Source organism: Somniosus microcephalus, chromosome 5, assembly GCF_052327205.1.
Source record: "Somniosus microcephalus isolate GS21.2 chromosome 5, FLI_Smic_1.0, whole genome shotgun sequence".
Taxonomy (NCBI): Eukaryota; Metazoa; Chordata; class Chondrichthyes; order Squaliformes; family Somniosidae; genus Somniosus; species Somniosus microcephalus.
The window spans coordinates 218,401,685-218,426,018 of NC_140991.1; the positions used below are offsets into that span (position 1 = coordinate 218,401,685).

Here is a 24,334-nt window from a genome sequence, read left to right on the forward strand (position 1 = left end):
CCCTTAAAGGTAGACGGGTACATACACTACACTACCAGCTAAGATATTGGCACTGCGTGTAATTTAGAGTATAGTATAGAGGCGGGATCTACACGTGGTGCGACACCAGACATGAGTGGCCTGCAGCCAGAGCAGGGGGAAACGATAACTTGGGTGCCAGCTTGCCGGTGGGCAAGGTCGCACACGTGTTAGGCTGCAGAGGACTCAGATGAGCACTTCAATGGGGCAGGCTACAGAAGAAGGCTGATGGATATACACAATGAAATGCTTGGTGCATTGGGAAGCCTGCCAGAAAGCTTGCGTGCAATGTCAAAGGAGATTGGAGGAGTCCGGCTCCAATTTGGCACAGGGCTTTCACACAGCTTGGAGACCATCCTTTCCATCCTGGAAGTGGTGGCCAACCCCATTAGCACACTTGTGGACCCAACCATGATGCAGTATCTGATGGCTGATGTCTCAGCTTCCATTGCAGCAAAAGTAGCAGCCAGTCAACATCTGAGTGCTGCAGTGGAAGCTCAGACTGCTGCCATCATGGCTCTAGATTCCAGTGTACAAAGGAGCTTGCAGGGTGTCACAGCAGTCCAGCAATCTGTCCTCCAGCAGATTACGAGGATTGCTGAGACGCTGCCTTGGGGCAGTGACAGTGGCTCCATGGAGCACGAAACTGCTGTCCTCTCTCAAAATGTCAGTGACGTAAGAAAACTACTAGGCACTTGGTCTGAGTATTAAACAAGGCTTTAATCAACTGTTTTTCATCATGGCGATCTAGTTGTGTCCTTCACTAGTTCCTGTTAAAGAATGTCCTGCACAAGCTGGGCCCATGCCCGAGTATTTATACTCTCCCTGGACAGTGCCACCAGCAGGCCGCCCAGTATTATTACATAAGTCATTTTCACATGAATGACAAGATTCATGTCAGTCAGCATTTGTCTTCCCACCACTGCCACTCCGCCAGTGTCCTTGCTGTTGCCTGTCAGCCAGCCAGTCCAGACTGCTGCCGCCCATACTGAGATGGTGCAGTCCGCAGCCAAGCCTTCTAGGCCCAGAGCTGCTTGAGGTCATCTGCAGTCTCCTCCACTAAAAATCAGCAGCCTTCCACCAGTCATGCTGCAGTCACTGGGGTAGCACTGCGTAAGAGCACCAAAGCAGGCAAAGGCACATGGAAGACAGGCACTAAGGGAATGCACAGGGGTGATTAGTTGACTTTTATATGCAAAATGGCATGATTTGATTTATAAATTTGGTTTAGAATGTTTATTTTGTGGAGGCTTTTACTTTTGCATTATGGCTGTGATTGTCAGTGACAGAGGGAAGCTAACGCGTGGGACTGTTGGTGAGTGGGGAATTGGGGTTGCAGTTACTGGTATCGCACTCGGATGAGCTCTTCATGGACAGCCCGGCCACAAAAAGGCTGTCTAGGTTGCCTTCCTCTTCTCCTCCTCCTCCTCCGCTGCTTGCTGTATAGCTGGTCGCAAGGGCTGTGTCCTCATGATGGCGAGGTTGTGCAGCATGCAGCAGACCACCACAAATCTTAACACCCACTCTGCCGAGTATTGCAGGGCTCCTCTAGAGCAGTCTTGGCAGTGGAAGTGTTGTTTCACCATGCCAGTGATCTACTCTTATCACATTTTGTGTGGCAGCATGGCTTTGATGGTATGCATATGTGTGTGCTCGCTCCGCCTGCAGCTCTATGGCAAGAGAGAACGAAATGTAGTCAGCTCTCTTTGAGTGACCTCCCCAACGCAACAGTGGACGGCAAACTGCGAGATGTTGCAAATATCTCCAGCTCCAGCCTGGAAGGAGCCCGACGCATAAATGTTCATCGCCACGATCACCTTCACAGCCACTGGTAATGTGGTCCTTGACCTGCTCTGAGTTTGCAGTTGTGGCTGCAGCAGGTGGCAGATTTCAGTGAGGACGTCCTTGCTGAAGCACAGGCATCTCACACATTGTTCCTCGCTGATGTTCAGGTAGGAGAACTGCTCCCTGAACACGCTGCTTGGATATGGCCTCCTGCTGAGAGCTGTTCTCCTCCCCCTCCTCCTCCCTCTTCCAGCAGCTTGTCCTGCTCTGCCTGCCCTCTGTTCATTCTTCAAGTCATTCCAAGGGGGATTCCCATTAGTGCATCCATGTCTGGCAGCAAGTGGTTTGTAACCTTGAACTCAAGAAAAAGTTCTTCAGTACCTGCCACAGCACTCCCTGTAGACTTTGGCAACTTTAAACAACTATAGAAAGTACCAAACACTTGTAGATGTGTGCCAACAGCCAAAAGAAATCAAGCAGCAACTTATCTGTAAGTAGTTGATGATCCCTTTAAATAGCGCTGGTGGGGGATCCTTCCTGCTGCTGAATGTGTGTTCAGCTGTGCGAGTTTAAGAGAGGGCATTAGCTGGAGCTTTGAGCTCCAAAATGCAGTGCTGGTGTCAAATCAGTGTTTCGTGCTGATTGACGTCATGATCTGCCTGCCCTGCATACTTCTCGTGGGCATTCACTGAGCACACGCTAACTCTCTCGCCAATATGGCATCTGGCGCGATTCGCCCCACAAGTGTGCGGGCACGTCGCGGACACCCTTTTGGACCTCTAAGAGCACTTGTAGCGCTCAAAAAAACAGGCACTATGGATCCGAATTTTGTGCTGCACAAATGCTGCTCATCGCCTCCTGTGATACTGACTTGAATATATCCAGTATTTAGTAACACAGACTTCCAGGGAAAGTGGTGGCAGTCAAGACTAAACTTTGACCAGTTCCTTTTTTTAATCTAGTCCAGAAACATTAATGCTGCGAAATTCCCTCTCTCAGCACCGGCATTTAAGGCCCGTTTCGGCAGTAAAATTTCGGCGGCCTCACTTTTGGCGTGAATCGTGGCGGTCGTCATCTTGGGCAGGTCGATAGCGCAGCCATTGCCTGTGATCGGCAGAAGAATGCAAATGAGACAGATTGTGACCAATATTCCCTTAAATTTTTTTGGGGGTGCTACGCCCCTTTAAGGGGCTGCGCGGCCCATTCAAAATACCACGCATGCGCAGTTTCTCCCATTTAAAAGCTGGTGAGCCATCTGTGCGGGAGCACCAGAGCACTGTGTGGCTGCGCAGCTTAAAGGGAACATTGATCGTGACGTCAATCAACGTGCGACGCTGATTTGATGCACGACCTGCTATTTTGGACGTCGTCGCTCAACTGCACGCCCTCTCCAAACATGCAGTGCTGAATGTGTGTTCAGCTGCATGAGGGACTCCCCCATCAGTGACATTTAAAAGAATCATCAACAACTTTCAGGTAACTTGCTTTTTGATTTCTACTGGCTCTGTATAAGCTCGTGGAACTGTTTGGAGCTTTCTAGAGTTATTTAGAATTAATGAGGTGACGGGGCGTGGTGCTGCAAGTGGAGAAGGCCTATTTGCTGAATTCAAGGGTTCTGCTCAGACCACTTGCTCCCAGTCATGGGGGCTCTGCCTGCAGTTTCCCTCACGCTGCAGCATGACATGAAGATGGAGCAGAGGCAGCAAAGAAGAGGACAAGTTGCTCGCAGAGGGAGGAGGAGGAGGGGCAGGAGGGCTCTCAGGACGAAGCCTTACCCACCTAGCGTCTTCCGAGAGCACTTAAGCCAGGAGCAGTGCATTCGGAGGCTCTGCTTCACTAAGGAGGTAGTCACTGAACTGCCACCTCTTGGAACCAGACCAGCAGCCTCAGAGCAGGCCGACGACGATGCTGCCAGTGGCCCTCAAGGTGACCGTGGCCCTGAATTTTTTCACCACCTGATCCTTCCAGGATGGAGCAGGCAACATAGCTAACATCTCCCAGTTCGCCGTCCATCGCAGCATCCAGTAGGTCACAGAGACTCTGTACTCCAGGAGAAGGGACTTCATTGTCCTCTCTCTGAACAGAGAGAAGCAGGAGGAGCACGCATGTGGCTTTGCCAGGATATCAGGTTTCCCCTTGGTATAGGGCGCCATCGACTGCACATTCATGGCTTTGCGGGCACCACATAACAATCCTGAGATGCACCGCAACCGCAAAGGCTACCACTCTCTTAATGTGTAGTTAGTGTGCGATCACGCTCAGCATATTATGATGGTGAATACCCAGTATCTTGGTAGCCGTCGTGATGCCTTCATCCTGCACCAGTGTGGTGTGCCAGCAATCTTCCAGCAACCACATCGAACCCAAGGGTGGCTGCTCGGAGACAAGGGCTATCCACTCTACACCTGACTGATGACTCCCCTCCGCAACCCCACCACTCGTGGCCAGCAGTGCTATAATGACAGCTATGCTGCCACCAGGAACCTCATCGAGCAGACCATCGGGGTGCTGAAGTTGCAGTTCCGCTGCCTTGGGAGGAGCCTGTCGGTACACGCCGGAGCGGGTTTTCCATTTTGTGGTGGTCTGCTGCATCCTCCACAACTTGGCCATCATGAGGGTGCAGTCCTTGCCATCACGGGTTCCGTGACCACCTCAGGAGGAAGGGGATGAGGAGGAAGAGAAGGAGGCAGGCAGCAAATACCTTTCTGGGTGGGCTGTCCTTGAGCGCCTCATCAGACTCCAGTTCCAATTAATGAAACCCCAGATCCCCATTGCTCAACACTTCCCCACTTTACCATCCCTCTGTCATGGAACATCACAGCGTCCTCTTGGGTACAAAGCTGAAATGAGAGCCACCACAAAACAAACATTCCAAACATAATTTATAAATGATTCCATCCAATACTACATAACAAAGTCAACAAATCACCCTTGTGCATTCCCTTACTGTCTGTCTTTCGTGTTCCTTTGCCTATTTTAGTGCTCCTAGGTAGTGCTACTCCAGTGGCTGCAGCATGGTTAGCGGAAGGCTGCTGACTTTCCGTGAGGGAGACTGCAGATGGCTTTGTAGGATGACCTTGAGCAACTCTGGGCGTAGAAGGCCCGGCTGTAGACTGCACCACCTCGGCATGGGTGGCAGCAATCTAGGCTGGCTGGCTGACAGGCAGCAGCAAGGGCACTGGCGGAGTTGCAGTGGTGGGAGTACGAATGCTGTCATCCAGAGAGAGGACAGCAGGTTCTTGCTCCATGGAACCACTGCCACTCCCCCAGGGCGGCGTCTCAGCATTCCTAGCCAACTGTTGGAGGACAGACTGCTGGACTGCTGTGAGACTCTGCAAGCCCCTTTCTACACTCGTAAACCCAGCCACGATGGCAGCAGTCTGAGCTTGCATGGCAGGAAAATGTATCTCATAGCTGTGTTGTCAGATTTTTAAGAAATATTCTTATGTTTGTGTCTCTAAATCTGTAGAACCCTGGCTATGCTGGACGCCAAGAGCTGCCTGAGAATCTGAAGATCAACTTCCGCTCTGTTGCTATGATGGTACCAGATCGTCAGATCATTATTCGTGTTAAGCTTGCCAGCTGTGGATTTATTGACAATATAACTCTGGCCAGGAAGTTTTACACGTTGTACAAGTTGTGTGAGGAGCAGCTCTCTAAACAGGTTTGTGCACCTCAAATCTAACCACGAACCCTGCTCAATAACATCCTTAATAATCAAAATAGAAGGGTGAAGTTGCAGTTTATTACATCGTACTGTGGTGTGAATATGTACACATGTATCACATTCTAATTGGTTGCCCACTTTTTCCCTCCATGTGGGAGGAGCATCTTCTACAGTAGCAGTATAACCTACTTTCAACCATTCCCCTTGTGCTGTCTGAGCTCAAGGCATATGAGAGTTGCTTCATGATGGGTTTGCTTTTGATTCTGCCTCCATCCATGGAGAGATACCTCCATGTGTTCAGCACTTGTACTGCTGGTGCTGTTTGTTCACCACAACAAAAACAATCAAAATTGTTATATTCTTTAGTGTTTGAACCTACATGTTTATGTAATACTGCTTTACAATGTATTACAAAGTTGCAAAGTATTTACAGCACATAAACAGGCCATTCGGCCCAATAGATCCATGCCGGTGTTTATGCTCCACACGAGTCTCCTCCCACCCTTCTTCATCCAATCCCATTAACATATCTTTCTATTCCTTTCTCCCTCATGTGCAATGTTCCCTCCAATGCTCCATGGATCCCACTCAGCTGCTTGCTGGCCTTTCAATGTAAAAACCATGCATGCGCGGTATTTTGAATGGCTCGCGCAACCCCTTAAAGGGGCTGTGCGGTGCTAAAAAAAAATTAGAGGGAACATTGCTCATGTGTTTTATCTAGCTTCCCCTTAAATGCATCTATGTTAGTTGATGTGCCTCAATAATTCCGAGACTCGAAGTTAGCAGAACAAAAACAAGGCTTTTATTAACTTAGAAAGTAACACGTAAGAGAGAGAGATGTCTTCCTTCTGGAGACTGAGGCCAGACTGAAGCTAGCTTACAAACGGGGCCAGGTATGGGCGGAGCCCTACACACAGCACATTCCAGCACATTCCAGTATACAATACAGCACATTCCAGTACACAATACAATGAGGTCTGGGGGAAGGGAAATGACACTGAAACCGATCTCAGTCACAGGCAGTGGTGAATGGAATATTTCATCACATTCACCCCTTCTATAGATTTAGTCTGTTCGGGGGTTTGATAGTCCTCTGTGACCGACGTGGCTGTTGCGGTGCCGCGGGTGTCGGCTGGGTGTCCCCGGTAGCCCCTTGGGTCTCTGCCGGGGGTGCCGCCAGGGTTGTTGGAGGGGTAGTTGGTGGGGGTGCCGTTGGTCGGTGTTCTTCCGGGGGTGATGAAAGAGTAGTGGGTGGGTAAGAGTTGCTGTGATCGTCGTTGCCGCTATTGCCGTGGTTGTTGTTGATGCCGGCTGGGGCGACGTCTTTTATGGACACGGTGTCCTCCCTTCCGTCGGCGTGCCGGACATATGCGTATTGGGGGTTGGCGTGGAGTAGGTGTACTGGCTCCACGAGAGGGTCCGTCTTGTGGCCCCTCACATGCCTTCGCACGAGTACCGGACCTGGGGTGGAGAGCCATGACGGCATGGATACGCCTGAGGTGGATTTCCGGGGAAAGACAAACATTCGTTCATGAGGCGTGGTATTAGTGGCCGTACACAATAGCGACCGTATCGAATGGAGCACATCCGAGAGGTGGCTATGTTAATAAAGGAAGGAATCACTGTAATACAGAGAAATGATATTGGGTCAAAGGATCAGGATAATGAAACAGTTTGGGTGGAGATAAGGAATAATAAGGCGAAAAAAACACTAGTGGGTGTAATATATAGGCCTCCGAACAGTCGCAACTCGGTTGGACAGAGTATCAATCAGGAAATAGTTGAGGCTTGTAATAAGGGAACATCTATAATTATGGGGGATTTTAACTATCATATAAATTGGACGAATCAAATTGGGCAGGGCTGCCTTGAGGATGAGTTCATTGAGTGTATTAGGGATGGGTTTCTTGAGCAGTGTGTAACTGAACCAACCAGGGGGCAAGCAACCTTAGATCTGGTCCTGTGTAACGAGACAGGATTAATTAAAAATGTCCTAGTAAAGGATCCCCTTGGAATGAGTGACCATAACATGGTTGAATTCTATATTCAGTTAGAGGGTGAGGAGGCTGTATCTCAAACAAGCGTGCTAAGCTTGAATAAAGGAGACTATGAAGGTATGAGAGCGGAATTGAGTAAAGTGGATTGGGAAAATAGGTTAAAGGATAAGACGATACATGATCAGTGGTGTACATTTAAGGAGTTATTTTACAAATTCCAAAAAAAGTATATTCCACTGAGAAAAAAAGGGTGTAAAAGAAAAGACAGCCATCCGTGGCTAAGTAAAGAAATTAAGGATAGTATTCGACTAAAAACAAGGGCATATAAGGTAGCCAAATCTAGTGGGAGGATAGAGGATTGGGAAAACTTTAAAAGACAGCAAAAAATAACAAAAAGATTGATTAAGAAAGGGAAGATAGATTATGAAAGTAAATTAGCAAAAAATATAAAGACAGATAGTAAGAGTTTTTATAGTTATATAAAAAGAAAAAGGGTGGCTAAAGTAAATGTTGGTCCCTTAGAGGATGAGACCGGGAAATTAATGGTGGGAAATATGGAGATGGCAAAAACACTGAATGAATATTTTGTATCAGTCTTTACAGTAGAGGACACTAAGAATATCCCAACACTTGACAAGCAGTGGGCTATAGGGGGGGAGGAGCTAAATACGATTAAAATCACTAAGGAAGTAGTACTTGGTAAAATAATGGGACTCAAGGTGGATAAATCACCTGGACCTGATGGCTTACATCCCAGGGTTTTGAGGGAAGTGGCGGTAGGGATTGTGGATGCATTGGTAATAATCTTCCAAAACTCCCTGGACTCAGCAAAGGTCCCGGCAGACTGGAAAACTGCTAATGTAACACCCTTATTTAAAAAGGGCAGTAGACAGAAGGCTGGAAACTATAGACCGGTTAGCCTAACATCTGTGGTAGGGAAAATTTTGGAGTCCATTATTAAGGAGACAGTAACAGGACATTTGGATAATCATAATTTAATAAGACAAAGTCAGCATGGTTTTATGAAGGGGAAGTCATGTTTGACAAATTTGCTGGAGTTCTTTGAGGAAGTAACATATAGGGTGGATAAAGGGGAACCAGTGGACGTAGTGTATTTAGACTTCCAAAAGGCATTTGACAAGGTGCCACACAAAAGATTATTGCTTAAGATAAAAAATCACGGGATTGGGGGTAATATTCTGGCATGGATAGAGGATTGGCTATCTAACAGAAGGCAGAGAGTTGGGATAAATGGTTCATATTCAGACTGGCAATCAGTAACCAGTGGTGTTCCGCAGGGGTCAGTGCTGGGTCCCCAACTCTTTACAATCTATATTAACGATTTGGAGGAGGGGACCGAGTGTAACACATCAAAGTTTGCAGATGATACTAAGATGGGAGGGAAAGTAGTGAGTGAGGAGGACATAAAAAACCTGCAAGGGGACATAGACAGGCTAAGTAAGTGGGCAGAGATTTGGCAGATGGAATACAATACTGGAAAGTGTGAGGTTATGCACTTTGGCAGGAAAAATCGTAGAGCAAGTTATTATCTTAATGGCAAGAAACTTGAAAGTACTGAAGTACAAAGGGATCTGGGGGTCCTGGTGCACGAAACTCAAAAGGTTAGTATGCAGGTGCAGCAAGTGATTAAGAAGGCCAATGGAATGTTGGCTTTCATTGCTAGGGGGATAGAATATAAAAATAGGGAGGTATTGCTTCAGTTGTACAAGGTATTGGTGAGACCGCACCTGGAATACTGCATACAGTTTTGGTGTCCATACTTAAGAAAGGACATACTTGCTCTCGAGTCAGTACAAAGAAGGTTCACTCGATTAATCCCGGGGATGAGGGGATGGACATATGAGGAGAGGTTGAGTAGATTGGGACTCTACTCATTGGAGTTCAGAAGAATGAGAGGCGATCTTATTGAAACATATAAGATTATGAAGGGGTTGGATCGGGTGGATGCAGGGAGGATGTTCCAGATGATGGGTGAAACTAGAACTAGGGGGCATAGTCTTAGAATAAGGGGCTGCTCTTTCAAAACTGAGATGAGGAGGAACTACTTCACTCAGAGGGTGGTAGGTCCATGGAATATGCTGCCCCAAAAAGCTGTCGAAGCTACATCATTACATAAATTTAAAACAGAAATAGACAGTTTCCTAGTAGAAAAGGGAATTAAGGGTTACGGGGAGCGGGCAGGAATTTGGACATGAGTCTAGGTTCGGATAGGTCATGGCCCTGTGGGTAGCGGAGCGGGCGCAGGGGCCGTGTAGCCTGATCCTGCTCCTGTTTTCGTGTGTCTAATGCTGTTAGATTCAGGAGATAGTCCTGTCATAGTGGATTGGCGGTTAGGATCAGATCAGCCATGATCTTATTGAATGGCGGAGCAGGCTCGAGGGGCCAATTGGCCTACTCCTGCTCCTATTTCTTATGTTCTTATGTTCTTATGACTTCCTGCCAGCGGGAGATAGGGAGGCCCTTGGTCCTTGGAGCTAGAGTGACTGCTTTCCATACTGTCCCGTTCTCTCGCTCCACTTGGCCGTTACGCGGGGGTTGTAGCTGGTGGTACGGCTCGTGGCGATCCCCTTGGACAGCATGTACTGGCGTAGCTCTTCACTCATGAAGGACGCCCCCCTATCCGTATGGATGTAGCTCGGCATACCGAACAGGCAGAACAGGCTGTTGAGGCATTTAATGACCGTGGCGCTGGTCATGTCTGGGCAGGGGAAGGCGAATGGGAACCGGGAGTATTCGTCCACAATGTTCAGGAAGTAAACATTGCGGTCGACGGACGGGAGGGGGCCCTTGAAATCTAAGCTGAGCCGCTCAAAGGGCCGTGTAGCTTTGATTAAGTGGGCTCTATCTGAGCGGTAGAACCGAGGCTTGCACTCAGCGCAAGTGCGGCAGTTCCTGGTCAGGGACCGAACTTCCTCAATCGAGTAGGGTAAGTTACGGGACTTTATGAAGTGGAACAGCCGCGTGACCCCTGGGTGGCAGAGGTCGTTGTGGAGGGTCTGTAGCCGATCCCCGGTGGCGCTGGCACACATCCCTCGTGAGAGGGCGTCAGGGGATTCGTTAAGGGCCCCTGGCCGGTAAATGATGTCGTACTCGAAGGTGGAGAGCTCGATCCGCCACCTAAGAATCTTATCATTTTTAATCTTCCCCCTCTGTTTATTATTGAACATAAACGCTACCGACCGCTGGTCGGTAAGTAGGGTGAAGCGTTTGCCGGCTAGGTAGTGGCGCCAGTGGCGCACTGCCTCCACGATGGCTTGGGCCTCCTTTTCCACGGAGGAGTGTCTGATCTCGGGCCCTTGGAGGGTCCTCGAGAAGAAAGCTACGGGCCGCCCCGCCTGGTTGAGGGTGGCCGCCAAGGCGAAGTCAGACGCATCACTTTCCACTTGAAATGGAGTGTTCTCGTCCACTGCCTGTAGCGTGGCCCGCTCAATATCCTGCTTAATGCTTTTGAAGGCGGCGTGGGCCTCAGCAGGGAGCGGGAAAGAGGATGCTTTCAAGAGGGGGCGGGCTTTGTCGGAGTAGTTGGGGACCCATTGGGAATAATAAGAAAATAACCCCAGGCACCTTTTCAGGGCTTTGGGAGTGTTGGACAGGGGCAGCTCCCGTAGGGGGCGCAATCGGTCGGGGTCTGGCCCGATTTCCCCATTCTCCACCACGCTGCCTAGTATGCAGAGGCGCGTGGTGTTGTAAACGCACTTGTCCTCGTTGTAGGTGAGGTTGAGTTTTTGTGCGGTTTTCAGGAACCTCTCGAGGTTCGAGTCGTGATCCTGCTGGTTGTGACCGCAGATGGTGACGTTGTCGAGGTAGGGGAAGGTTGCCTGCAAGTGGTGGTCATCGACCATGCGGTCCATCTCCCTCTGGAAGACCGAGACCCCATTCGTCACCCCAAAGGGGACTCTGAGGAATTGGTAGAGGCGTCCGTTCGCCTCGAAGGCGGTGTACGGGCGGTCCTCTGGTCTGATAGGGAGCTGGTGGTACGCTGACTTGAGGTCGATGGTGGAGAACACCCGGTATTGGGCGATTTGGTTCACCATTTCTGATATGCGGGGTAGCGGGTAGGCGTCTAGTAGGGTGTACCTGTTGATCGTTTGACTATAGTCGATCACCATCCGTTTCTTCTCGCTACCCCTTACCACTACCACTTGGGCGCGCCACGGGCTGTTGCTGCGTTCAATAATGCGCTCTTTCAGGAGCCTGTCTACCTCGGTCGCGATAAACCGCCTGTCCTCCCAGCTGTACCTCCTGCTTTTGGTCGCTATTGGCCGGCAGTTAGGGGTAAGGTTCGCGAATAGCGAAGGCGGCTTTACCTTCAGGGTAGCCAGACCGCACACTGTGAGGGGCGGCTGGGACCCACCGTACTTGAGCGTGATGCTTTGGTGGTTGCACTGGAAATCCAGGCCCAAGATCACGCTCGCACATAGGTTCTTCATGATTAATACTTTAAAATTATCATATACAGTTCCGTTAACGCACAATTGTACCGTGCAGTAACCCAGAATGGTCGATGTCTGGGTTTTATCAGCCATAGAGATGGTACCCTGAGTAGGGACCACCTTTAGGGAGAGTTGTTGTGCCAGTTCTGGGTGGATAAAGCTCTCCGTGCTTCCACTGTCAATTAAGCATTTAACCCGGCACCCGTTTACCTCGATGTCCACCATTGATCTGGATAGCGGGTGCGGCCTGGTCTGGTCCACTGTGACCGATGCCACTGTAGGGCCCTGATCGATACAAGATGGCGTCCACGCTGTCTGCTCACAAGATGGCGGACCCCACGAGGTCGGGCAAGATGGCGTCCAAGATGGCCGCTCCCACGGCGCACACGCGGCGGTGGCGGGTTTTCCGGCGGTTGGTTTTCCGGCGGGGTTCCCCCTGCACACCTTCCCGAAGTGCCCCTTCTTACCGCACTTAAAGCAGGTGGTGCCTTTCGCCGGGCACAGGTTTCTGGTGTGCTTTGGCTGCCCGCAGAAGTAGCAGTTGGGTCCCTGACGCGTCGCGGCTGTCGTAGGGCTTCTGGGGGGAGAGCGGGGCCCAGCCGGTGTCGGGCTGTCGGGCGGGGAAGATGCCTTCCAAGATGGCGGTGCCCTCGGTGCACACGTGGCGGCGTGGACGGCGCGGGCTGAAGAGTAGGCGTCCGAGTTTCTCTGGGCCACATCCAGGGATCGCGCGGTGTCCGCAGCCTGTTTCAGGTCCAACCCCGTTTTTTCCAGCAGTCTTTGCCGGATGTAAGTGGAGCTGAGGCCTGTGATGAAGGCATCGCGAACAAGCTCGTCAGTGTACACTGCGGCTTTTACATCTTGGCACTTGCAGTCTTTGCCAAGCATTTTCAGGGTGCTTAGGAACTCCTCCACCGATTCCCCAGGTCGCTGTGCGCGGGTAGCGAGCAGGTGCCTAGCATACACCTCATTCGTAGGCTGCTGGTAATGCGCCTTTAAGATGTCGCAGGCGGCCAGGTACGTCTCGGCGTCTTGGATGAGGGGGTAAACCCGGTGGCTTACCCAATTCCGCAGAATTCCGAGTCTCACCCTCGCAGCGTCCGTAGCGTCTTTGACGGCTGCGGAATTGTCCAGGAAGAATTCCATACACTCAAACCAGTGTCCGAAGCGTGCTGATGCGTCCGGAGCATGTTGATCCAAATCCAAACGTTCGGGTTTCAGGAGTTGATCCATAGTGTTGAAAAATAAGTTAATAAAATTGATGTGCCTCAATAATTCCGAGACTCGAAGTTAGCAGAACAAAAACAAGGCTTTTATTAACTTAGAAAGTAACACGTAAGAGAGAGAGATGTCTTCCTTCTGGAGACTGAGGCCAGACTGAAGCTAGCTTACAAACAGGGCCAGGTATGGGCGGAGCCCTACACACAGCACATTCCAGCACATTCCAGTATACAATACAGCACATTCCAGTACACAATACAATGAGGTCTGGGGGAAGGGAAATGACACTGAAACCGATCTCAGTCACAGGCAGTGGTGAATGGAATATTTCATCACAAGTCGCCTCAACTACTCCTTGTGGTAGCAGGTTCCATATTCTAACCACTCTCTGAGTAAAGAAGTTTCTCCTGAATTCCCTATTGGATTTATTAGTGACTATCTTATATAGCTGGCCCCTAGTTCTGGTTACACCCAAAAATGGAAACATCTTCTCTATGTCCACCCTTCCATACTCTTATAGACCTCTATGTCTAGACCTTATAGTCCTCAGTCTTCTCTTTTCTAAAGCATCCCAGCCTGTCAATCATGTATAGCATTTAAAAGTTGCAGAAAATATTTTTGAAGCTAATAGACCAAAATGTGTTCATTTTGAAATTTGATATCTGCAACAAGTGCTCATTATTGGGAGCTCCAGGAAAGCATTGGAGTATCTGCATAAGTTAGGTTTTATGTCATCTTCAAATTCTAATGAAATCCCCTGCTCCTAGCAGGGAGCTGCGTCTGAATGAAGTGCAGATTAGAAAATCTGCAATACAGCGTTTTAGCCCTGTTTCTGACCCACCGTCCATGAGAGTGCAGCTCCTCATTGTGAGTGCAGGATTGGTGAATTTACCCTTAAATATAACCACTAAATAAAACATTGCATAATGTGCCCTCTCTAGGTGCATTATGATTTTGGCCTACGTAACATCCTGTCGGTACTGCGGACTCTTGGAGCTGCAAAACGAACCAACCCCAACGATACAGAGTCCACCATTGTTATGCGCGTGCTTCGTGATATGAACCTCTCTAAACTGGTAAGTCATGTTGCTTTTCTGTTTGACACATTACAAAACACAGCAGAAATAACTTTTAAGCACAATCCAAAACTGACCTTCACTATATTTGCGTTTGCCAGAGTTTATTTGCTTTCTGTAAATGTCAGTGCAAAAATAATCTACAATATGGAAAAATATTAAAGTGTTCTTACATTTACTGACTATATACTGGCCTAGAAATTCAGTATAGCCACTTTTGGGGCGGTAAAGTCGGGCGGGCGCTAAAGTTAGCGCCCACCGGAAAGTGGAGGCCACTTCGCCGATATTCAGTAGCTTTGGCCAAGGAGTTTGGGCGAGCGCTGAAACTGGCGTTGCACCCCTATCTTTAGGCGCTAAGCCGGCGGTGCAGAGTGATAACGCCGAGGCCGGGCGCAGCGCAGGTGCGGTCATGTTTTGATTGACAGCAGACACCCTGACGCCGGCCAGCTCTTAAAGGGGGAAGGGTCGACTTGGTCTGCTGCCACGCCCTGGATAGTGGAGCCCTCCAGCTAGGCCTGAACACTGCTGCTGGACCCAAATAGCGCCTGAAGCCATGCAGAAGGCCCATGAACGAGCGCAGCGCTTCTCAGAGCATGCTTTGAGGGTGCTGCTTAGGGGTTTGGAGAAGAAAAGAGATATCTTGTGCCTGGACAGTGGCAAGAAGGCTCCCAAGAGGCTGTACAGGAGAGCCTGGAGGGAAATCGCCCAGAGGGTCACAGCCAACAGCGATGTCCCCAGGACTGGTGACCAATGCCGCAAAAAGTTCAACGACCTCACTCGGTTGGTCAGGGTGAGTACCCTTTCCAGTGTCCTCCTCATCCTTGCATGTGCACCTCACATTATGGGCAAAGGGACCTCAAAGGCCTAATGGCCAGCCCTCCTCCAGCAGCTATGGCACTGGCATGATCATCAGTAGCACTTTCTGCACTTGACACACTGGCCAAGCTATTCGACCATGGGAGGCAGTGCACACAACAACAGGGCACCACACTGGCCAAGCTATTCGACCATGGGAGGCAGTGCACACAACAACAGGGCACCACACTGTACTTAGAGGCCGTCCTTTCTCTTGCAGGCCAAGCTGGCGCAGAATCTGAAGAGCCGGACTGTCACCGGGGGAGGCCGTGTCCAGTTCCAGGAGCTCAGTGACCTGGAGGAGCGCGTGGCTCGACTCATGCGTGCCCGGGTGATTGGCTCCGTTGCTATTGGAGATGCCGACCCTGTGCTGGGCCCCAATGGTAAGGACATGACCGTTTGGACCTCTCTCATTCCCCTTGCGCTTCAGATCTACACCCTTTGCCACTGTCCCACCAATGCGCATAATGCCACCACTCATGCCTCCCTCACTGACGCCCTGTCCTCACTCTAAAGCTACTCTTGCGCCTTCCTGCTTTCAGCTGGTGAGGAGGAGGTCCCTGAAGCTGCGAGTGTCAGTCCCTCGGAAGAGGAGGACGACGAGGACCAAGAGGAAGGCGGCACATCGGGGGAACCCTCATCCGCGCCAGGGGATGGCAATGGAGGGGACACGTCTTGCCTGGAGGAGAGCCAGGGGGAAGTGTTGCAGGGGGGTGTAGCTCCTGTGCCCAGTGGCGTCCAGCCACGCGGGAAGGGTCGGGCAGCACGGCTGCCTTCTCCCCAGAGGGGGGAAGTGTTGCAGGGGAGGGCAGTTGCTGGGCCCAGTGGCGCCCAGCCACGCGGGAAGGGTCGGGCAGCACGGCTGCCTTCTCCCCAGAGGGGGGAAGTGTTGCAGGGGAGGGCAGTTGCTGGGCCCAGTGGCGTCCAGCCACGCGGGAAGGGTCGGCCAGCTCGGCGGCCTTCTCCCCAGAGGGAGAGTCCGGCCTCCAGTCCGGAGACGGTCCTCGCCCAGGAGGTGCGCCTCCTTGATCAAATGTCCGCGGATTCGGAGCGGCGCCACACCGAGTTCATGGGGGTTGTGGGACAGTTGCCTCAGGCCATTGAGTCCCTGGCTCATAGTGTGGCCGATTTCGGGGACTCACAGGCCAGGGGTGTCGAACAACTCGCGGCAGCACAGGACGCGAGTCGAGAGTTCATGAGTGGTGCCGTGCAGACACTGGCTGGTCTGATGCGGGCACAGACCAGGGCAGTACGGGCACTCACTTCTGCCACACTCGCTGTGTCACGGACGCATCGCCAGGGCACCCACCGCGCTGCTGCAGCACAGCGGTCTGGCCTTCACCAGATTGCTGCGCTTGCTGCAGTGCCAGCCCGGCCGAGTGCCAGTGTCTCTGGCGACCAGCGAGCGCCTGGCATCAGCCAGCTTGCCCCCATTGCTGCAGCCGCCACTGCCACTCCCCCAGCAAAGCTGCGACGAGCTGCTGGAGAGACTGATGCTGCCCAGCCACAGCTGCAGCAGTCAGCAGCCGGCCCCTCCAGGGCCGGACCTCGTCTAGGCCGACCCACAAGGGCATCTGCCGTCACGCTTTGTGCCCCTCAGGAGCCTTCCCCCAGCCTTGCAACACCCACAGGGCCCAGGTTGAGGCGGAGCAGCAGGTCGGGCAGGGGCCGGAGAAGCCTGCACAAGGACTCGCCCTCTCGGCACACCAAGTAGAGTGTGTTGCCAAATGTTTTTTTATATGGGGGTGTTTGTGTTCTGTATGGGGGGGGGTTTATTTTGGTAAGGCCGAAGATGATGGCAAATGTTTTTTTAGATGGGGGTGTTTGTGTTCTGTATGGGGGGGTTTGTCTTGGTAAGGCCGAGGATGATGGCCAATTGGATGGACAAGTTTTGTTATTCCTCCCCAGGTTGTGGGAGTGAGATATGTTTTTGACTGTTTTTTGGGGGTCTTGTCTGTTTTTGTGTTTCATGTGGGAAGGGCCCTGAGTTTGTTAAATAAAGCTTTTTATTTATTCAGCTTGTCCATGTGTCATGTTTCAAGTGGTTGTTGCGTTAACCGGCTGAGGGCTTGCGGAGCGGCTGCATTCAGGTGCGTTCATTGCCACAAGCCATTCCCTGACAGGGGGCCTAGAAGTGTCGTTCAATAAGCCGCCGGCGGACGGCCCTTGGACCTTGTGGCTCCCTCCTGGGCTGGTACTCCTCCTCCTCCTCCTCCTCCTCCTCATGCTCCTCCTCCTGAGGTGGTGGTCCAACGTGAGGTGGCAGTGCCTGAGTCCTGCGGATAGCCAGGTTGTGCAGCATGCAGCAAACGACGACGAACTGGGAGACTCTATCCGGCGAATACTGTAGAGATCCGCCGGAACGATCCAGGCAGCGGAACCGTTGCTTGAGGACGCCAATCGTTTGCTCTATGATGTTCCTTGTGGCTTGATGGCTTTCGTTGTATGCCTCCTCAGCAGGGGTCCTGGGCGCGCGGAACTGGGTCATGAGCCATGTACACAAAGGGTAGCCCTTGTCCCCGATAAGCCATCCCCTTGGGGGAGGCTGTGCCTGGAACATGTCAGCCACAGTAGTCTGGCGCAGGATAAATGCATCGTGGCTGCTTCCTGGAAAGCGGGCATTGACAGCTAGGATGCGCTGCCTGTGGTCACACACCAGCTGTACATTGAGGGAATGGTAGCCCTTCCGGTTGCAGTAATCCTCGGCATTGTCGATAGGTGCCCGCATAGCCACATGCGTGCAGTCAATGGTGCCCTGCACCATGGGGAAGTCGGCGATCCTGGCAAATCCGACTGCACGCTGCTCCTGCCTCTCTAGGGTCATGGGGAAGGAGATGAATTGGTGTCTCCTTGCGAAAAGGGCATCGGTGACCTGCCGGATGCAGCGATGCACGGCGAACTGGGAGATGTTCGCTATGTCCCCAGCAGCGGCTTGGAAGGAGCCGCTTGCATAAAAGTTCAGAGCCACCGTGACCTTCACTTCCACCGACAGAGACGTCCTGCACATCAGCTGTGGACGCAGATCTCTGTGAAGCAGCTGGCAGATCTCTGCAACCACCTCCCTTCTGAAGCGCAGCCTCTTCACACAATGCGCGGCAGTCATGGTGAGATAGGACACCTGCTGCCGGTATTCCCTGAGTGGGTAAGGCCTACGTTGCCGACGCCTGATGGCCCCTCTGCGTCTAGGCATGGCTGCCCCTCTCACACAGCGTCTGCGAGCCCTTCGCACATAATGCTGGAACTGAGGGTTGGAACCCCATGCAGCCCCCATAATATACTTGCAAACAGTCAAATCACAATGAGTCAAATTTCCAAGCTCTGGCCAGAAGCCAAAAATACCTCTCCTATGTTGTCCCAAATCAGTAAGGTCTGTTCCTTGGTCTCTGTCCAGAAATCCAAAGCACTAAAGTCATTGCAGCAAAATGGCTGGCCTTTATACCTCAGTCTAAGTGCCCTTTAATTAGCGCTCCCCGAGGCCCGCAGGGCCTCTGCTGCGTTCCACTTCACAGTTCTTAACAGCGCCACGCCCACATTGGGCGGGCGCCACTGAAGTTCCGGTTTGGGGCGCACAAACGGCGTTGCACGACGAAATGACGTCATAAGGTGCGCGCGCTGCTGAGCGGGCGCAAACACTTTGCGCCGGCGCAAAATGTCAACTGAAGTTGGGCGTAGGCGCAGATCGCTCTGCGCCCGGGCGCAAAGTGCCTAGCGCTCGAAATCTACTCCTCTTATGGCGCTAACGGCTGGCGAACGCAACTGAATTTCTCGGCCACTGGATTTAAATATGTTAAACCTATTGGCCAGTGAAAATAAAACGTGCCACCGTGTGATACAAAAATGATCACAAAATGATGTTTTGTAATCAGTAGTGCTTTACAGTTATACAGAAGCAACAAACAACGTTGGCAATAATTTAATTATTTTTTTCTCAGATATCTTTGTGAAAGTATTTCTGTGTTAAGTAGTGAGTTGCTGCTTAAAACATTCCAATTTTCTCTAAAATTTTAACTGTTTAAAGGGTTAACAATGATATCTTCTGTTGTCCAAATGTGAGTACTGTGTCAAAATGTTAAATTTTTCCTAGATTGATGAAGATGAACCACTTTTCCTGAGTCTGATTGAGGATCTGTTTCCTGGTATTCTGCTGGACAAAGCAGAGTATCCACAACTAGAGGCTGCCATAGACAAACAAGTAAACATTATGTAGTTCTTGCTATTTGGTCAATATCAGATATGAAGCATATATTCAACCTTTTTTCAAAACTACAGTAGTTGTAAATTGACAGAATTATTGTCTGATTCTACTGTATCTACAAATACGAAAAGGTAAAAGCTAACTCGGGTACAATGATGAAAAGAGTCATAAGTTATTATGCTAATTATGATGACTCTATCTGATTACTGTTGTTGACTTTTCTTTTGGTCATTGCACAGTTGAAAGTGTTGAGAAATTGGATTGTGCCCAAAATGGGGCTGATCCTGGTGCAGCTCACTCTATGCATGCCTAATGAAGCAGCAATACCACAGCAAATTGGCCAATGGGCCTGATTAAGATAGTACTGGAAAGCTACAGGCACCAGTTGCCCAAGAGGCTGGTCGCGTGGGGGTGGGGGGTAAGATGCTTGCAAGATTGCAAACTCCTGTGTGGTTGGCTGACCATACATAAAATCCCAATATATGCTCCTGGTTGGCAAACCATGAGCATTAATTTACCCTATTAGATCCATTTCCATACCAATCAGACAGTTCCTGTATGCCATGCTTTTTTTTCCTTTTTATGTTTTTTTTTGCATACCCATAAAGTTGAGCACACAAAGATAAATGCTTTTCTTGTGTTCTTGCTTAGTATTCTACAATTTTATAGTTAATGTTCTCTTTCACTGATGCTCCCATTTCTCCTTGCTGCTGTTTTCTTTACTTTTTCTCTACTCATTATCATTGTTTTCTGTGCTTGCTTTCTCTCACGACCATCTCTCCTCTCTCCATATAGCATGCAAGTGGTAGGAATGTTGCCATTGAAAAGGCACGAGAGTAGATGTTGGCAATGTAGACATTGAGCATTGGAATCCATTCCCCTCTTTTTAGGATGCAACAATAACAACTTACATTTACACAGCGGCTTTAAGGAGCTTCACAGGAGCATTAACAAACACATTTTGACCCGGAGCTGCATTAAAGAGATATTTGGACAGATGACCAAAAGCTTGGTCAAAGAGCTAGGTTTTAAGGTGCATCTTAAAGGAGGAGAGAGAGGTGGAGAGGTTTAGTTATGGAATTCCAGAGCTTAGTGCCTAGGTGGTTGAAGGATCGACCAGCAATAGTGGAGCGATTAAAATCGGGGATGCACAAAATACCAGAATTGGAGGAGCGCAGAGAACTTGGAGGGTTGTAAGGCTGGAGGAGGTTACAGAGATAGGGTGGGGCGAGGCCCTGGAGGGATTTGAAAACAAGGATGAGAATTTTAAAATCGAGGCATTGCTGGACCAGGAGCCAATGTAGGTCAGCGAGCACATGGCAGCCATTGTCTTTTGGGATAATTATTTTGAGAAGGGATCATTTTGCTGACCAAAATCACCACTCACTTTCAAGGTGAGACTGAAGTTTCTAGAGATTGGTGCACAGACACTTTGGCACGCTTACAATAATTGAGATGGGTCTTCTGAAGAAGCATTACATCCACTTGTTCTTTCTCGAGGAAGTTTAGGATTTTTTCCTTTTTAGTGGGATGTTCAGCCCCTTCACATTGAGGAGATCATTTTGATACCAACTAATGTGTGGTCTAAATTGCTGGAGCTTGGTTGTGCCCTATATGATGTGCCCATGTTTCAGTCTCAGGATGGGTGGGTTATAGTCGGGATCTTTCTGGCTGGTGTTCCCTGCGGCACCCAGTCCCACTGCATTCCCTTAATTGTTTCTTGTGTTACCTCCACTGTCTTATGAGCTGTCCCTGTGTATATGAGATTAGGATTAAATCCAAAAAATTAGCTGACAAATCTATAACTTCATACTCATCCCCTTTATCTCACCTACTTTGAGACCAGACCATTAGCTCCTGATAGTAATTTGTTTTCTAATGGCTGGGTTAAGGGGCAAGGAGGGGTGAGTGAGAGAAAGAAAGCAAATTAACAGTAGCACCAAGGATGGTTGCTATTGATAGGGTTAATTGCACGCTATTTCACTGATATCATAAATTTTAAAAATACCGAAATTTTAGCAATGACACAATTATTGTAACTTTTAGAATAATACCTATTGTACATACGCACATGTAAGAGTAGAAATGTATGCCCTTGTCTTGGGATAAAAGTGGGGATGGGGAGCGGAATTGTCTCCTAATCTCTGCTTACTGTTCATCATCTGTTTCCATATGTTAAGTGCCTTTGGGCATTCTTTCTATTAACAGCATTATATAAATACAAGTTGTTGTGCACGCTGCTCATATCCTCCCTCAGGTTTCCCTCCTGACTCATGTTTCTCTCTTAATGAAGCAATTAAATGATAACTTTTCATCTTGATTGATAACTTTATCCCAAGCTTCCACTATGAATTTAAATTCGGAGACTGCCCAGCAGAATAGATAAAGAGAGAAGAGATTTAAAATTAGCAGCGGTGGCCAGGACTGAAGTTGGGAGAGAGTGCTACCTTTCAAATATCACAGTAGATTTATAGTTGATAGGAATGCACTGGTTGAAATGAGAAAAAACAGAGAGAAATAGTCTATGCATGTTAATTGACATAACATTGAGAATTTTGGTGCACAGCAACTTTATATGGCCCAGAAATTCAGGTCGGGGGCTTCCCGCGGATGTAAGCCCCCGACCTGCACTTACCTAGCGCGCCGGCCATTGAGCTGTGGGCCCGCGTGGAATTCCGATCCTGGGCCTCCACCAGCCGGCGCGCAGTGCTTGCGTATCCCAGGGGTGCAGTTAGTTCGATGCGTCCCCTGGGATCACGTGGGCCATGGGGAGCCAATCGGAGCAGGGAATGCCCATTCATAAGTCAAAACTTAAAAATACTACAGGCCCCAAAATATCACTAAATCTTCAAATAATTTTTTTTTTAAATCACATTTTTTAATAAACTATACATTACATGAAATAACTATTTTAAACAATAATTTAAATTTTTGAAAAAATAATGTTATTTTCTAACGGGGCTAAAAATAAACTTACCTTGCTTTAAAGTATTTAAAAATAATAAACCTGTGGAAAAATGTTTTAATTTTAATTAATTCACCACTTACCTTGTAGGCCTGCTTTTTAAATGTGTAGCTTCTGGAGACTTACCCTCCCGGGAAAAGCTGCTAAATAAAACGTATGTTTGATGCGCACACACAGTCTCTCCTACGCACACGTTCGAAGTCTGAACCCCTTCGTTCAGGGGGGCGGAAGTGCCGGTTTCCCGCGCATGCGCAGTGCATGCAGGAAACCGGCACTTCCATTGGGCCTACGGGTGAGTACCCCGTGCGTACTCACCCGTGGAGACCGGAATTTCTGGGCCATTAATATTGGCCCTTATCTTAGTCATGGATTTGTTTTTTGTTGTATATATGTTATGTATATATTTATATGTTATGTATATATTTATTAGTCTGTATGGCTGCAGTTTTAAGTTAACTTCACATTATGGACCATTGCAGAAGTCTGAATTTAAAATGACTATGATATTTTAACTGTTGAATTGCTGAACAGTAAGATAAAGGTGAAAACAGTAATTTAACCACTGTTGTAACATTACAATACTCTGAGAATATATTTGATTTTGTTTAGGTTGACGAAGCAGGGCTGATCAGTCATCCTCCCTGGAAACTCAAAGTTATTCAGCTGTTTGAGACACAATGGGTCAGGCATGGAATGATGACGTTGGGACCCAGTGGAGCTGGTAAAACTACCTGCATCCACACATTGATGAAAGCCATGACAGGTAAGGTGGAAATGGACCAAGAGTTAAAGAAGTCTTTGTGGTAAACCACGTTCACTATCGTATCACTGTTAGTAGTTAGCACTGTTCACCACTGTTCGTTATAACTGTATCACTGACCACTATTGTATCACGGTACGAGGTCGCCTCTTGCCACACTGCTATACCTGGGATGACCACTGCCGACTCCGCCTTGGCTCCACCCACCAGGCCAGGTATAAAGGTGAGCGACTGGCTGGTATTCCTCCTGCTTGGATCGGATCACCCACGAGAGTGGGCTCTGTTATTTAGTCAATAAAAACCTTTAGTCACCTTCGTAACTCTTCGCCTTTTATTGGAGGAATTGATAGGTATATCAATTTTATTGACTAAATTTAATGATGTCCGACAACGAGTCACAACCGGCGGAGGAGCCACCAGCGCAGCTCCCAGGAGCACAGCCACACCAGCCAGCTTGGCTGCGAGCCCTCAGACCGCCGTACCTGGACCTGAACCCACGAGCAGCAAACTCAGCCGCAGACTTTAAACACTGGCTGGTCTGCTTCGAATCATACCTGAGAGAATCCAGCGTCCCTCAGGCATCCAAACTAAGTGTCCTGCAGGCACAACTGAGCCCGAGAGTATACACTCTCATCGAGGACATGACTACCTACGAGACCGCCATCAACCTGCTGAAACAGAAGTACCGGACCCCGGTAAACTACATGTACGCTAGGCACCTCCTAAGATCACGGCCGCAACAGCCAGGAGAATCAGTAGCCGAATTCTCACAGGCGCTATATGCACTCGCCAGGAACTGTGACTTTAAATCGGTGTCGGCAGCCGAAAATACTGAAGATAATATCCGCGACGCATTCCTGAAAGGCCTATGGTCCGAGTACTCACGGCAAAGACTGCTGGAAGCTAAAGACCTCAGCATGGAAAAAGCTGAAGCCCTCGCTATCTCCCTGGAAGTGGCCCACCAAGATCAGGAAGCATTCACCAGGTACTGCTCGCGACCCTGGGACTCGGGCCCGACCCCTACCACAGCACCCTTCCCAGCGCCGCCCCCGGGACCTACCTCTGCGTCGGCGTCCCGGCCCCGACCGGCCCCGCCACCCCCGGCACCGGCCCCGACATCGGGCATCCGCGATCGGGCCGCCGGCTGTTTTTTTTGTGGCCAGGAGAAGCACCCGAGGTCGCGCTGCCCAGCCAAGAACTCCATATGCAAAACCTGCCTGAAGAAAGGCCACTTCTCCAAGGCCTGCAGGAGCGGATCCTCAGAGGCCAGCAGTGCCGCATGCGAACTATGGGGGCGGCCATCTTCGTTTAGGGCAACTGAGGCCAGCATCCCCACACATG

At 49.8% G+C, this 24,334-nt stretch overlaps 1 protein-coding gene across 1 annotated transcript in view; it reads left to right on the top strand.

The window, feature by feature from the left end:
- Positions 1–24,334, top strand: part of dnah5 (dynein, axonemal, heavy chain 5) — a 754,701-nt gene that overhangs the window by 415,205 nt on the left and 315,162 nt on the right. Inside the window, exons 38-41 of the mRNA XM_085988698.1 lie at positions 5,273–5,467; positions 14,084–14,218; positions 19,158–19,265; positions 22,843–22,996. Coding sequence (XP_085844824.1) covers positions 5,273–5,467; positions 14,084–14,218; positions 19,158–19,265; positions 22,843–22,996 — 592 coding nt within the window. The remainder of the gene's footprint in view (positions 1–5,272; positions 5,468–14,083; positions 14,219–19,157; positions 19,266–22,842; positions 22,997–24,334) is intronic.